The following is a 14,156-nucleotide window of genomic DNA, read 5'->3' on the forward strand; positions in this document are numbered from 1 at the left end:
TGTATTCAGACCTGGGAAATCAGTCTCAAGTCTATGAACTAACGCTGAAACTCGGAGAGATCCGTCAAGGAGATAATAGTGTTACAAAATATTTCAACTCTCTAAAACGTTTGTGGCAGGACCTTGATTTGTTTAGTGATTATGAGTGGAAATCACTTGAAGATTGCAACCATTACAAAAAGAAGGTGGAAGACAACCGCATCTTCAAGTTTCTCATTGGACTGAATGTCGAGTTTGATGAAGTGAGAGGCAGAATAATTGGACGACAGCCCTGCCTCTAATCGGTGAAGTCTTCTCCGAGGTTCGAAGAGAGGAAAGTCGCAGGTTGGTCATGCTTGGAAAAAAGTTATCAAATGGTGCTGTTGAGACCTCTGCCTTGGTCGCATCTGAAGCGAATATTGGCAGGAAACATAATGAAAAGCCCCGTCTTTGGTGTGACCACTGCAACAAGCCTCGCCATACCCGTGAAACCTGCTGGAAAATTCATGGTAAACTAGCGAATTGGAAGAGTAAGCAGGAAGGCAGATTCAACCGAGGCCCATCAGCTCATGAAGCCGAGGCACTTCCCTTCAGCAAAGAACACATGGATCATCTTCTAAAATTGCTGAAATTCAATTCCTCATCTGGTACTCCTAATGCTTCTCTTGCTTAAACAGGTAACAACCCGAAGGCCTTATCTTGTCGTTCAAATTCCAGTGTTACCCCATGGATCATTGATTCAGGGGCTTCTGACCATATGACGAGTTTTTCTCATTTATTTCAAACTTATTCACCTTGTTCTGGCTCTGAAAAAATCAGAATAGCCGATGGTTCTTATTCTCCTATTGCAGCAAAGGTTTGGTAAAACTTTCAAAAATTATTGATCTTAAGTCTGTCCTTCATGTCCTTAAGCTTGCTTGTAACCTTTTATCAGTTAGTAAATTGTCCAAAGACTCTAATTGTCGTGTTATCTTTTTTGAATCCTATTGTGAATTTCTGGACCAGAGCTTGGGGAAGACGATTGGCAGTGCTAAGATGATAGATGGTCTCTACTATTTTGAAGATGATATTTCAAGTAATAAAAAGGCTCAAGGTCTGAGTAGTTTTCATTCTTTCCCTGTTAGAGAACAAATAATGCTTTGGCATTTTAGACTAGGGCATCCTAGTTTCCCTTATCTTAAAAGATTATTTCCTACTTTGTTTAAAGGATTGGATTATTCATCTTTTTATTGTGAGAATTGTTTGTTATCAAAGAGTCATCGTACTACGTATTCTCCCAAACCTTACCAAACATCCAAACCATTTTATTTAATTCATAGCGATGTTTGGGGCCTTCTAGGATCACAACTCTTTCTGGAAAAAAATGGTTTGTGACTTTTATTGATGATCATACACGTTTGTGTTGGGTGTATTTAATGAATGAAAAATCTGAGGTTGAAAAATTATTCAAGGATTTTTATATGATGATTGAAAATCAATTTCAAACAAAAATTGGCATTCTTCATACTGATAACGGCACCGAATACTTTAATGAAGTTTTAGGAAGTTTTTTAACTAAAAAAGGAAATTTTCACCAATCCACTTGTGTTGACACGCCCAACAAAACGGAATTGCTGAAAGAAAGAATAACCATTTACTTGAATAAACATTTACTTGAAGTTTCTCGTGCCATCATGTTTTCAATGAATGTTCCTAAGTATTTGTGGGGTGAAGCCGTTTTAACAGCAACATAGTTGATTAACAGGATGCCTACTCGTGTTCTTAACTATTTTACACCCCTTGAAAGCCTTAAAAAATCTTTTCCTGAAACTCGGATTTATTCCAACCTGCCTTTGAAAGTATTTGGGTGCACTGTCTTTGTCCATTTACCTAGTAGACTTCGGTCTAAATTGGATCCTCGGGTTGAAAAATGTGTATTTGTTGGGTATGCCCCAAATAAAAAGGGTTACAAATGCTTCAATCCGAAAACAAAAAAAATGTTTATCAGTATGTATGTCTTTTTTCTAGAAAATCATCCTTATTTTCAGAAAACTTTTCTTCAAGGGGAGAAAGAGAGTGAAGAAAATTTGTGGGAGATTTCTGTTAATATTCCCTTACCCAAAACTATTGTCTCATACTCTATTACTCCGAACACTGATCTTTTTAAACATGGAAATGATGTTCTAGAATCAGGAAACCCGGGGCTTCCTAGTCCTAATCTGCCGAGCCTTACTGTATCTCCAACAGGGGGAGAAATCCTACCAACGGTTCCAAAAAAACCGAATCCTGAGCTTCTGGTTTATAACAGGAAAAAGACTCATCAAAAGAGTAGAGAGCCTACTATTGTACCTGAGCAAGGCCAATCAGAGGTCCCGAGCAATGACTCCCTGAACACTTAAGGTACTCTAAATCCTAACTTGTCTGCAGTTGTCCCTACTATTTCTGATAGTACAGAGTCACCTAGCCAAGTTCCTGTAGACCTTGATATCCCTATAGCTGTTAGAAAAGGAATCCGAACCTGTACCCAGCATCCCATTGCCAAATACTTGTCTTATGATAAACTTTCCCATAAACATAGGGCCTTTACTTCAAATATTTCTCACTTGTTTGTTCCAAGAAACATTCAGGAAGCACTAGATGATCTGAATTGGAAATCAGCAGTGTCAGAGGAGATAAATGCTCTTAAAAGGAGTGGAACGTGGGAGATGGTTGACTTGCCCAAAGGAAAGAAAACTGTTGGGTGTAAGTGGGTTTTCACTATTAAGTGTAAAGCTGATGGTAGTGTGGAAAGGTACAAGGCAAGACTTGTGGCGAAAGGTTTTACGCAAACGTACGGCATTGATTACCAAGAGACGTTTGCTCCTGTAGCAAAAATAAATTCTATCCGAGTCTTATTGTCGTTGGCAGTCAATTTTAACTGGCCATTACATCAGTTGGACATAAAAAATGCCTTTTTAAATGGAGACTTGGAAGAAGAAGTGTTTATGAGCTTGCCACCTGGGTTCGAAGGAAAACACGGTCAGAGCAAAGTCTGTAAACTCAAAAAATCCCTGTACGGTTTGAAATAGTCTCCAAGAGCGTGGTTTGAACGCTTTGGAAAGGCTGTGAAGAGTCATGGGTATCATCAGAGTCAGGTAGACTATACTATGTTCTACAAACACAGTGAGGAAGGGAAAATTGCCATTGTAATTGTGTATGTGGATGATAAAATTTTGACAGGTGATGACATTGAAGAGTTGACCAGACTGAAGAAGAAACTTGCTAAAGATTTTGAAGTCAAAGATCTGGGAGCATTAAAATACTTCCTTGGAATGGAATTTGCCAGGTCAAGAGAAGGAATTTTCGTGAACCAACGAAAATATGTACTTGATTTGCTTAATGAGACAGGACTACTCGGGTGTAAAGCTGCTGACACTCCAATTGTAGTCAACCTGAAGTTAGAAGCTGCCGAACCCGAGAATATGGTTGATCGTGAAAGATATCAGAGATTGGTGGGAAGACTAATTTACTTATCTCACACACGCCCAGATATAGCATTTGTAGTCAGTATGGCGAGTCAGTTCATGCACTCTCCTGGACAGGAACACTTTGAAGCAGTGTACAGGATTCTGAGGTACTTAAAGGGCTCACCAGGTAAAGGACTTATGTTCAAGAAACAAGGTCATTTGCAAGTGGAGGTGTACACAGATGCTGATTGGGAAGGCTGTATAGTTGATAGACGATCTACCTTAGGATATTGCACCTTCGTTGGAGGAAACTTAGTCACGTGGCGAAGCAAGAAACAAAATGTAGTAGCGAGGAGTAGTGCAGAAGCCGAGTTCAGAGCACTCACCCATGGGATTTGCGAAGCTATGTGGTTAAAAAGACTCCTTGAAGATTTGAAGGTTACTGTTTCTCCTCCAATGAGAGTCTACTGTGACAACAAGGCTGCCATTTCAATTGCTCATAATCCAGTCCTCCACGATAGAACCAAACATGTGGAAGTTGACAAACACTTTATCAAGGAAAAGCTTGACTGTGGTATGATTTGCATTCCTTATGTCTCTACTACTGAACAAGCTGCAGACATCCTTACCAAAGGACTACACAAGAGACAGTTTGAAGTTTTAAGAAGCAAGCTAGCTATGGAAGACATCTACAAGCCAGCTTGAGGGGGAGTGTTGAAAAAGAGAGATTCGGTTTTAATAAGACCAGATTTTAGGGGATATGATAGGTGCGTAAATATAGATAGTCAATGACTAAGATTAGGAATTTTTGTTCGTCTACAGCCTGTAGCTTCTGTTAGTGTACAGCCTGTAGCTTCTATTAGTTTAAAGCCTGTAATTACAGCATGTAGCTTGCTGTTACAGCCTGTAGTCAGCTTGTAGTTTCCCTTTGTTAGCCCCTTGTATTTCCTATTTAACTAAAGCATTGTAAACCATTCAAAGTGCGGCAATATACAGATTCTTTTCAATCTTGAAATCGCCTATTGTATTAATGGTCAGTACAACTCAACATCCTCTTCTAAATTTAATTCTCCCTCCTCTTGGGTTATTGACTCGGGTGCGTCTAACCATATGACTTATGTAGAGCATAGCCTTGATAAATCTCATTCTTATACTGGAACTGCAAAAATTCAGATTGCAAATGGCCAGAATATGCCTATTTCTGGTGTTGGTTCTATCTCCCTCTCTACTCCCCAAAACCAACTTCTTAACTTGTCTAATGTTTACTTTGTTCCTAATTTATCCGGTAATTTATTATTTGTGGGACAATTGGTTGATAATGGTTACACGGTTCAGTTTACATCTTCTGGTTGTGTGATACAGGACCGGCAAACGGGGAAGGTGATCGGGACAGGGAGTAAACGTGGGAGAACATTTCTGTTGGACATGGGACTTGGAGCATTGCTTGCGTCTTTTGTTAGCTCTCAGAATAATTTGTGGACCATTTGGCATCGTCGCCTTGGTCATTTGAATAATGATAAACTTTATTTTTTATTCAAGTGCGGTTATTTGAATTGTTCTTTGAATAACAAAAAGTTTACTGATTTACAGTCCAAATGTATGTCCTGTTGTTTAAGTAAAAGTCATGTTTTACCATTTCTGGTTCATTCCTCCCGACTTACTGGTCCTTTTGACATTATCCATACAGACGTTTGGGGAATTGCACCCAAATTCAGTAGGCTTGGTTATAAATACTATGTCACATTCATTGGTGATCACTCCCGGTTTACATGGATTTATTTTCTTCGTCATAAATCTAAGGTTTTGTCCACATTCAAAAAATTCAGTAATCTTGTGGAAACTCAATTCAATAGAAAAATCAAGGCCCTCCGGTTTGACTCAGGTGGGGAATACATTCTTAAAGAGTTATCTTCCTTTTTCTCTAATAAAGGGATCATTTCCCATAAAACCTGCCCACACACACAGCAAAATGGGATTGCCGAACGCAAACATCGGCATATTCTAGAGACAACAAGGGCCGTACTATTTGAATCAGCAGTCCCTTCGGGTTTTTGGTGTGAGGCAGTGCACACTGATGTTTATTTGATTAATAGACTGTCCACTCCTGTGCTTAAGAATATTTCCCCATATGAATCTTTATTTCATTCCCCTCCTTACACACACTCACGTACGTTTGGATGCCTTTGTTTCATTCATCTTCCTTCCTTGGAAAGAAACAAACTGTCCCAGCAAGCAGCTAAGTGTGTGTTCCTTGGCTATGATCCAGAGGCTCAACGAACACGTATATCCTGCAATGTGGTCTTCCTTGAGCATATTCCCTTCTATTCTCTTCAAAAGGAGTCTCATATATCAAATATTACTTACCTTCCTCATTTTTCTAACTCTACTCCTTTAAACTCTACTAAAGAATTGCAGGTTTATAGTCGAAGGTTGCAATGTCCTCCTACATCTGCTCCTGCTCCCAATCACTCATCCGTGCCACCTTCATCACCAGGTAACATTACTCAACGTCGTTCTTCTCGTGTTTTTAAACCGCCTGACCGCTTTGGATTTTCTGCTCTCTTTTCCAATGTAGATTCTATTTCTGTTCCTTCATCTTATTCACAGGCCAAAGATCTACCATGTTGGCAAGATGCCATGACAGAAGAATGAATTGCTCTTGAATCAAATCACACTTGGGATTTAATTCCTCGAACTTTTGGAGCTCAAGTAATTGGAAGTAAATGGATTTACTCATTGAAGTTGAAACCTGATGGTAGTTTGTAACGATACAAGGCTCGCCTTGTTGCTCAAGGGTATAACAAGAGTATGGTATCGATTATGAAGAAATATTTTTGTTGCTTGTTGTTGGTGGCTTGGTGCCATTCGAGTCTCTTTGGAAAATGGATGTTAAAAATGCATTTTTGCATGGAGATCTCCATGAGACAGTTTTTATGAAGCCACCACCAGGATATGTCTGTCCTCCCAACCATGTTTGCCACTTACACAAATCTCTTTACGGTCTCAAGCAAGCTCCTTGTGCATGGTTTGAAAAATTTCGCAGTGCCATCATCAAAGCTAGATTTCACCAGAGTGTTAATGATAACTCCTTGTTTGTTAATCGCACAACTCAAGGTTCTACATGGTTACTATTATATGTTGATGATATGATCATTACGGGAAATGATGAATCTGGAATTACTTCTTTGAAGACCTTCTTAATGCAATCCTTTAAAATGAAGGATTTGGGACCTCTCACGTACTTCCTAGGATTGTAAATTTCTCGTTCCAAAGATGGTATTTGCATTTGGCAAAAGAATATACCGAAGACTTATTATCCTTGGCTCATCTGACGGATTCAAAACTATGTGATGCACCATTGGAGTTGAATGCTAAGCTGCACAAAGATGATGGACCTCCTCTTCCTGATGCTACTATATACCGTCGTCTTGTGGGAAGCTTGATCTATCTCACTATGACTCGTCCAGATATATCTCATGCAGTTCAAATTGTTAGTCAATTTGTTAATAATCCTCATAAGCCCCATCTAGCTGTTGTTCATCGTATTCTTCGTTATATTCGGGGAACTCTTGATTGAGGGCTCTTTTACTCTTCCACCTCTTCTTTAGAACTTCACAGTTATGCTAATGCTGATTGGGCTAGCTGCCAAGATACACGACATTCTACAACTGGTTGGTGTATGTTTTTTGGGGTCATCTCTAATCTCTTGGAAGTGCAAAAAGCAGCCAACAGTTTCTAGATCCTCAGCTGAGGCTGAATACAAGTATTTGTCATCTGCTAGTGGCGAGGTGATATCGCTTCGTAGACTTCTTCGGGAACCTGTAATTCCAATTCGTGGTCCTACTCCACTCTATGTTGACAACACGAGTGCTATACAGATTGCTAATAATCCAGTGTTTCATGAAAGGACCAAGCATATAGAAGTAGACTGCCATTTTATTCGGCACTATGTTCTCACAGGCTCTATACAGCTTCCTCATGTTTCCTGAGAACCAGCTTGCAGATTTGTTGACAAAAGCCTTATCTCGTCCACGTCATGAATTTCTAACAGCCAAATTGTTGCTTGATCAGAATCCGCATCAATTATCATGCCTTACATTTAGGATTGTATTAGCTAACATTGACCTACCTTAATATAGTTACTGTAATTGTGGGATTTGATTAGGTGATTTACCTTTTCTGTAATTACTCCTCCTTGATTGTAGCCACTTGTTTGGCAAATCTTGTAATATAAATAGTAATGAAAACCAAAGGGAGTGTATCTCTTCCATCATCAGAAATTCTGCTTTGACTCTATTTTCCCTGGTTTACATTTCTCACTTTAATTTGAATTAAAACAGTTTAGTTTCTTAAAGTGAAACCAACCAATGACCCTTTATGACTTCTTTGCCCTTGCTTTTAGATTTTGAAATATAGTCTGAGAGCTAAGTCATATATCCTTAAGGACCAAGAAAACAATTTGTCTTTTAGCCTAGGTCCCTTTATTATCTCCTATAGTTGAGCTTAGAATCAACTTGATATAACCAATACTTTACATTGATTCTGACACTCACCAACACAAATGCCCAATGGTCTTGAACTTAATCTTCAGTGTATATAGTTCCATCTCATGTGCTGGGTTCAGCCGCAGGGTCGAGTCCACGTGCTTTAAATTGAATGTACCTTGATGGATCAACTCAAATACTTGAGATTAGATATAATTCCTGAAATTCATTTCACACAAGCATGCTGTTAAATACTCGCATTAATAGGGTGTAATCATCAAAATTACCTTGTTTCAATTGGCTTGAAACCTTGGGGCTAACAGTTCTCACTATATTCTTCCCTATCGTTAAATAAAACGAACATCATTGATAGCAAAGAAGGGATCCAGGGCATGGTTTGTACCACGGCTTCTTAGGAGAAAAGGTGGAGGGGACCAAACCAGCAAGCTTATGGAAGTGGAAACTGTCGCATGGATTATTGGATGTAATGGAACAATTAAGAAGCAGATATATTACACTTTTTCTCTTGAATATAATTTCTTTCTTACCATGTTTTCCACAAATTTTCGTACTTATTTCCTTGTCGTTGACATCAGATTTTATGTACCCATAGGAGTTGGCTGAAAGGAATGCACATTTAGAAGTAAGATATAAAAGCTGAAATTAAAAACACTTGATCAGTTGTAATATTCTGGTAGAAAATCTGATCATCCCCTTTTTCAATTATTGTTGTCTTTCGCCATTTATCTCACACTCTCAAGTCTAACCCTCTCTCTCTCTATATTTATGTATGTGCTTGTATGTACACTTTTCAAATCATATTGGGATTTTCTCCTCTCTCTCTCTCTCTCTCTCTCTCTCTCTCTCTCTCCCTGATTTAATTAACTGATTATATCTAATTGCCTTTCACTCTTTTTGTAACATGAAAGGCATTCCTGTCCGTCCTACCTTTTAGTTATAGGTTTTTGTTTAGATAGGCATACTTATGTTTAGAGACATGACATTGACTTTATTCTGTGACGTTTTTAATGTTTCTGTACTTTAGGGTTTTGTTTTCAAATTAACGTGTTCTTTTTGGAAACAGGATAACAAGTGCATAGTAATTAATTGGACCATGACAACAGTACTTGTGGTTTTTAGAAGCATGACTGATTTCATTTACTTACTTCACATGCTTCTTCAGGTAAACTTCTCTCTTTCTCTGTGTGTGTGTGTGTGTTGTTTTAGAAGCTCCATATTGTAAATGGTCTAGATGTTGTTATCACTATTATTATTTTTGATGAGTGCTGTTGTCATCATTATCATTGGGATTCTGGATTATAATAATAAGTTCTTTATTTTAATATTCATTTCTTTTTGTTTGCTGAGTAGGTTGTTTATAAATTCCCTGCTTTCTTTGAACACTTACCAATGCATGAGTTCCCCCCCTCCCCCAATTAGTTTATAAAAAAGTCACCCAGGCACTCAAAAGGAAGTAGAATATGTCAAAATGATTTAGGGATCTATGAGGGCAAGAAAGGTCTGGTTGAAAACTATAAAGGTTCCTCTTTTACTCTTTGCTTGTTTTGTCTAGGTAGATTAGATCAGGATTGATTCAAGACAAATTTAAGAAGGGGCAAACGTCCGATTGACCTCTCTCTATCTATGGGCTTTGCTCCACTCTCTCCCAAGTCCTAAAACTCATATCCTGTAAATTAAATCTGCAGTGGTTGTTCGCTTCCCTTCCTTTATGACTGCTCAATCCTCATTTAATCTAGTCTATCAAAAGGAGCATATAAACAAGCATCAAGGTGTAGCATCCATAGTCCCGGATTATACATTTCACTTGAAATGAGCAAGAAGGAAACAAGTAGGATAAGCTTACAAATAAGAGAGGCCAAGGGTGGAAATCCCAAGAGAACCCAAGTTAACCTTAGAACAGTTTTCTTGCCATTTTCCCCTCCCCGGACTATTGAAACCTATCAAATATCCTATTACATCAAGAATTCAAAAGTGCTACATTTGATCAAATTACATCAAATTAAACCAAAGGTTCAAAAACGTGCTTCACATCCCAAAGAGGTCTATGTATTGCCCATGGCGTGCCCCTCACCTGCAAAATGTTAGGTGAACAGTAGAAATATATAAAAAAGGAGAGAATTGTGTAAAGGATTGAATGAAATGAATCACTCATTCACAACTCTAGTATTTATAGATAAAAAGAGCACATGCTCATATTACAAGAAAGGAAACTAAATCAAATTGCAGTATATTCTAAAGCATATTCTATGGCATATTCTATAGCATAATCAAATCTCTACTATTATGGTAAGTCATTTCATAAATTGTGGATATCTATATGCTAACACTCCCCCTCAAGTTGGTGCGTGAATAGCTGAAACGCCCAACTTGGACAATGCATTCTCAAACACAATCTTGCAGACGCCCTTTCTAAGAATGTCTGCAAGCTGCTGAGAGCTTGTGACAAATGGAGTGCAAATTTGACCAGAGATGATCTTCTCTCGAATGAAGTGACGGTCTACCTCTATATGCTTAGTTTTATCATGCTGAACGGGATTTGCTGCTATGCTAATGTCAAACTTGTTGTCGTAGTAAAGTGAGAATGGAAGCGACATTGGAAGGCACAAGTCTGTCATTAGATCTTCTCTCAAATGAAGTGACGGTCCACCTCTATATGCTTAGTTTTATCATGCTGAACGGGATTTGCTGCTATGCTAATGTCAGACTTGTTGTCGTAGTAAAGTGAGAATGGAAGCGACATTGGAAGGCACAAGTCTGTCATTAAGGTTTTCAGCCATAGAAACTCACATACCCCAAGAGCCATAGCCCTATACTCTGCCTTTGCACTAGATCGAGAGACAACATCCTGCTTCTTATTGCGCCAAGTAACCGAGTTACCACCAAAAGTGGGGTTGGGGGAGAATTATTTCCTCCATTGAGGATGTTGTGGACTTTTTGGGCTCCTTGAGATCATAGTTTCAGTTTTTTGTATAGCTTGGGACGTGTTCCCCTTTTGAACGCCTTCTAATACATTTTACTTATAAAAAAAAAAAAAAAAAAAAATAACCTGAAGTTAACCTCCTATTTGAAACTGATCCTGTATAATCAGCATCTGTCCAAGCCTCAACACGTGACCATGATTGGCAAACAAAATACCACGGCCCAAACACCTTTTTAAGTAGCGAAGGACCCAAATGGATGCATCAAGGTGAGGGGTACGAGGCATGAATTGACTCACGACACTCACGGCATAAGCAATGTTAGGTCGAGTCATGGATAAATAGATGAGCTTCCCCACAAGTCGTTAATACTGACCAATATCTGATAACAACTCCCCCTCAGAATCAGCCAACCAATGATTCTGCTCAATTAGAGCATCAGCGGGACGAGCGCCAAGCTGACCAGAAGCAGAAAACAAGTCAAGAACGTACTTGCGTTGAGAGATGAAAATGTTAGCCTTGGAGCGAGCCACCTCAAAGCCCAAGAAGTACCGTAGGGGACCAAGATTCTTAATCTCAAACTGACAGCCAAGATAGCACTTAACCTCAACAATTCCGGTAGTATTATCTCCGGTAAGAACAATATCATCGACATACATAATGAGAGCAACTGTCTTACCGCTTGAATGACGTAAAAACAAGGTATGATTAGTTGCACCTTGATGGAAACCAAACTTGAGCATGGTAGTGGCAAAGTGATCATTTTGTTGAGGAGTTTTAACATTAGCCATCTGATGCTCAATCCCAAATTTTGTACATAATCGTTGTACCTCCCCGTAAGTGTACTCTGTACCCTTGTCAGATCTGAATTTTTTAATTGTACGACCATATTGAGTTTGAACCATTGTCATAAATTTTTTAAAAATGGTGTACACCTCATTTTTGGTTTTCATAAGATAAACCCATGTAACTCGACTATGATCATCAATGAACAACACGAAATATCGAAATCCAAGACCAGAAGTAACTGGGCAAGGACCCCACACATCTGAATGAACAAGATCAAAGGGTTTTAAAGCAGATTTATTACTACTAGCAGGATAATTAGAACGAATATGTTTAGCCATATGACATGTCTCACAGGATAAATCTCACAGTGTCACGTTACAAAATAAGGAAGGAAATAAATGTTTTAAATAACCGAAAGAAATATGTCCTAAACGCATGTGCCAACGCATAAGCTAGGCTTTATTAGATGAAACAAAATTAGAAAATGAAGCTGAATGTGTTTGAGGTAACAAAGGAGCATCCAATAGGTATAGACTGTCCACTTCACGCCCATTGCCAATCGTCCGTTTCGATACCAGATCCTGAAAAATACAATGAGAGGGAAAGAACATTACACTACAATTTAATTGTTTGGTAACGCTACTAACAAAAATAAGATTTGTAGTCAACTGTAGAACATGAAGTGTATCTGACAAAGTTAATGAAGGAGCAACTGATATGTGACTCTTCTCAGCAATGGAATATGGAGAGCCATCCGCAAGGCGTACCTTGCGATGCTAGAGCAGATACTATAAGATTGGAAGAATGAGGACATACTAGTCATATTGTCTGAAGCACCAGAATCAATGATCCATGGTGTCGAAGATGTAGATACGCTATGTGCAGATGCAATAGTACCTGAGTGGGCATAAGTGGAGGTTTGCTGAGACGATGCCTCCATTTGGTTGAAGAATTGTTTGAACTTGTCCAAATCAGTTTGAGTCAAGGTAATTGTGGCAGAAGATGTAAAGGCAGAGTTGTCAGGAGTTGACAGCGAGACTGGTTGTGCAACAGAATGTGCAGAGGATCGAGGCTGTTGACTCGGTTGCCACTTTGATCTGAGTTATTTAGTGTCACTTTACTCTTCGAAGAAGAGTTCTTCTCAATTGAGGAGAATTGATAGTGAACGGGATATGATTCGAATACATGAGTGGCATATGCTTCAACATTACTTTTGGAGAAGAAGGAAAGAGAAATAAAATTGGGAATTTTAGTAATTTAGGGTTTTTATTTATGCTTATTGTTATTTTTATCATGTTTGAATTTTAGGGTTATTTTGGTATTTTGATGTTTTAGGGTTTGTTTTATACTTTGCCTATTTAAAGGCTCCTTTGTAATTTGAAAACTCAGTTTTTTGAGAATTATTGAATTATTACATGAGTTTGCGAACTCTCTCTCTCTCTGTATCTCTTCTTCCTCTTGCTGTTCTTAATCCCTTCGTCTATCTATCCTACCTCATTTGGTTTGATTTCTCATCTCCTTCGTCTATTTTCTCACCTCCTTTGTCTAGCCTCATCTTATCTTCTCATTCTCATCCCCTTCTTTCTTTCTAGTTATTATAAGTTACTTCTTGTCCTGCGTCAGAGGTCAATTGCATAAGCTGAGTTTAGAGCTATGGCATTAGGAGTTTGTGACCTTCTGTGGTTGAAATATGGCATGGAAAGGATCTATGAAGCTATATTGTGATAACAAATCAGCAATTACTATTGCACATAACCCTGTGCAACATGACCGCACCAAGCATGTGGAAGTAGACATTTTATAAAGGAAAAGTTGGATAGCGGACTGATTTGTACACCATTTTTGTCAACCGAGGGTCAACTTGCAGATGTGTTAACTAAAGGATTGAGTGGTTCTGCATTTCAGTCTATTGTTAGCAAGCTGGGAATGGAAAATATCCACTCACCAGCTTGAGTGTTAGAATCAGTAATTATGGTATGAATAGGTTGTGCAGATTTTACAGCTCACTAGACGGGGGAGAAAACGTGTATTATAGTTGTATATATGTCCTGTAATAGAATGTATATTCTACTAGCTAATATCCCTGATTTATAGGGATTGTATTCTAGGAGTCAATATTCCAGATTTGTAGGCTGTTATTCGCCTATATATTTTTTCCTTGTACGTTGCTAAATGAATAATAATATTCCCATTATTTCACGGGGCTTGCAAAGTCTCAAAGGAGTTATAAGGTTGTGGTGATGCACAAATAAAAACATAATCTCCTATAATGAACTTCTGATTCCTAATATGAGCATATGCAATAAATTCATAAATTTTATTACTCAAAGTAATTTGTCGTCTTATATCGGTGTGAAGCTCATGGACATACTCGACAAAGGAATCGAAGATTTTAAATGAACAAGGATGTGGAGGTAGCAAAATAAAGTCAACGGGATGGCGAAGGAAAATTGGTGGTATAATCCCAAAAGAACAACTTCCAGTAGACCAATTGACTAAGCTATTATATGTAAACTCCACAACAGAGAACAAAAAGTCCG

The 14,156-nt window shown here is 38.5% G+C and overlaps 1 protein-coding gene across 4 annotated transcripts in view; it reads left to right on the plus strand.

The window, feature by feature from the left end:
• LOC132287084 (probable cyclic nucleotide-gated ion channel 20, chloroplastic) overlaps positions 1–14,156 on the plus strand; it is a 148,288-nt gene that overhangs the window by 20,276 nt on the left and 113,856 nt on the right. For all 4 annotated transcript variants that reach the window (XM_059789579.1, XM_059789578.1, XM_059789577.1 and 1 more), the window contains exon 4: positions 8,973–9,071. In XM_059789579.1, coding sequence (XP_059645562.1) covers positions 8,973–9,071 — 99 coding nt within the window. The remainder of the gene's footprint in view (positions 1–8,972; positions 9,072–14,156) is intronic.

Source organism: Cornus florida, unplaced genomic scaffold (assembly GCF_030987335.1).
Source record: "Cornus florida cultivar Cherokee Brave unplaced genomic scaffold, ASM3098733v1 CherokeeBrave_3.0.0_Hap2_Chr11, whole genome shotgun sequence".
Taxonomy (NCBI): Eukaryota; Viridiplantae; Streptophyta; class Magnoliopsida; order Cornales; family Cornaceae; genus Cornus; species Cornus florida.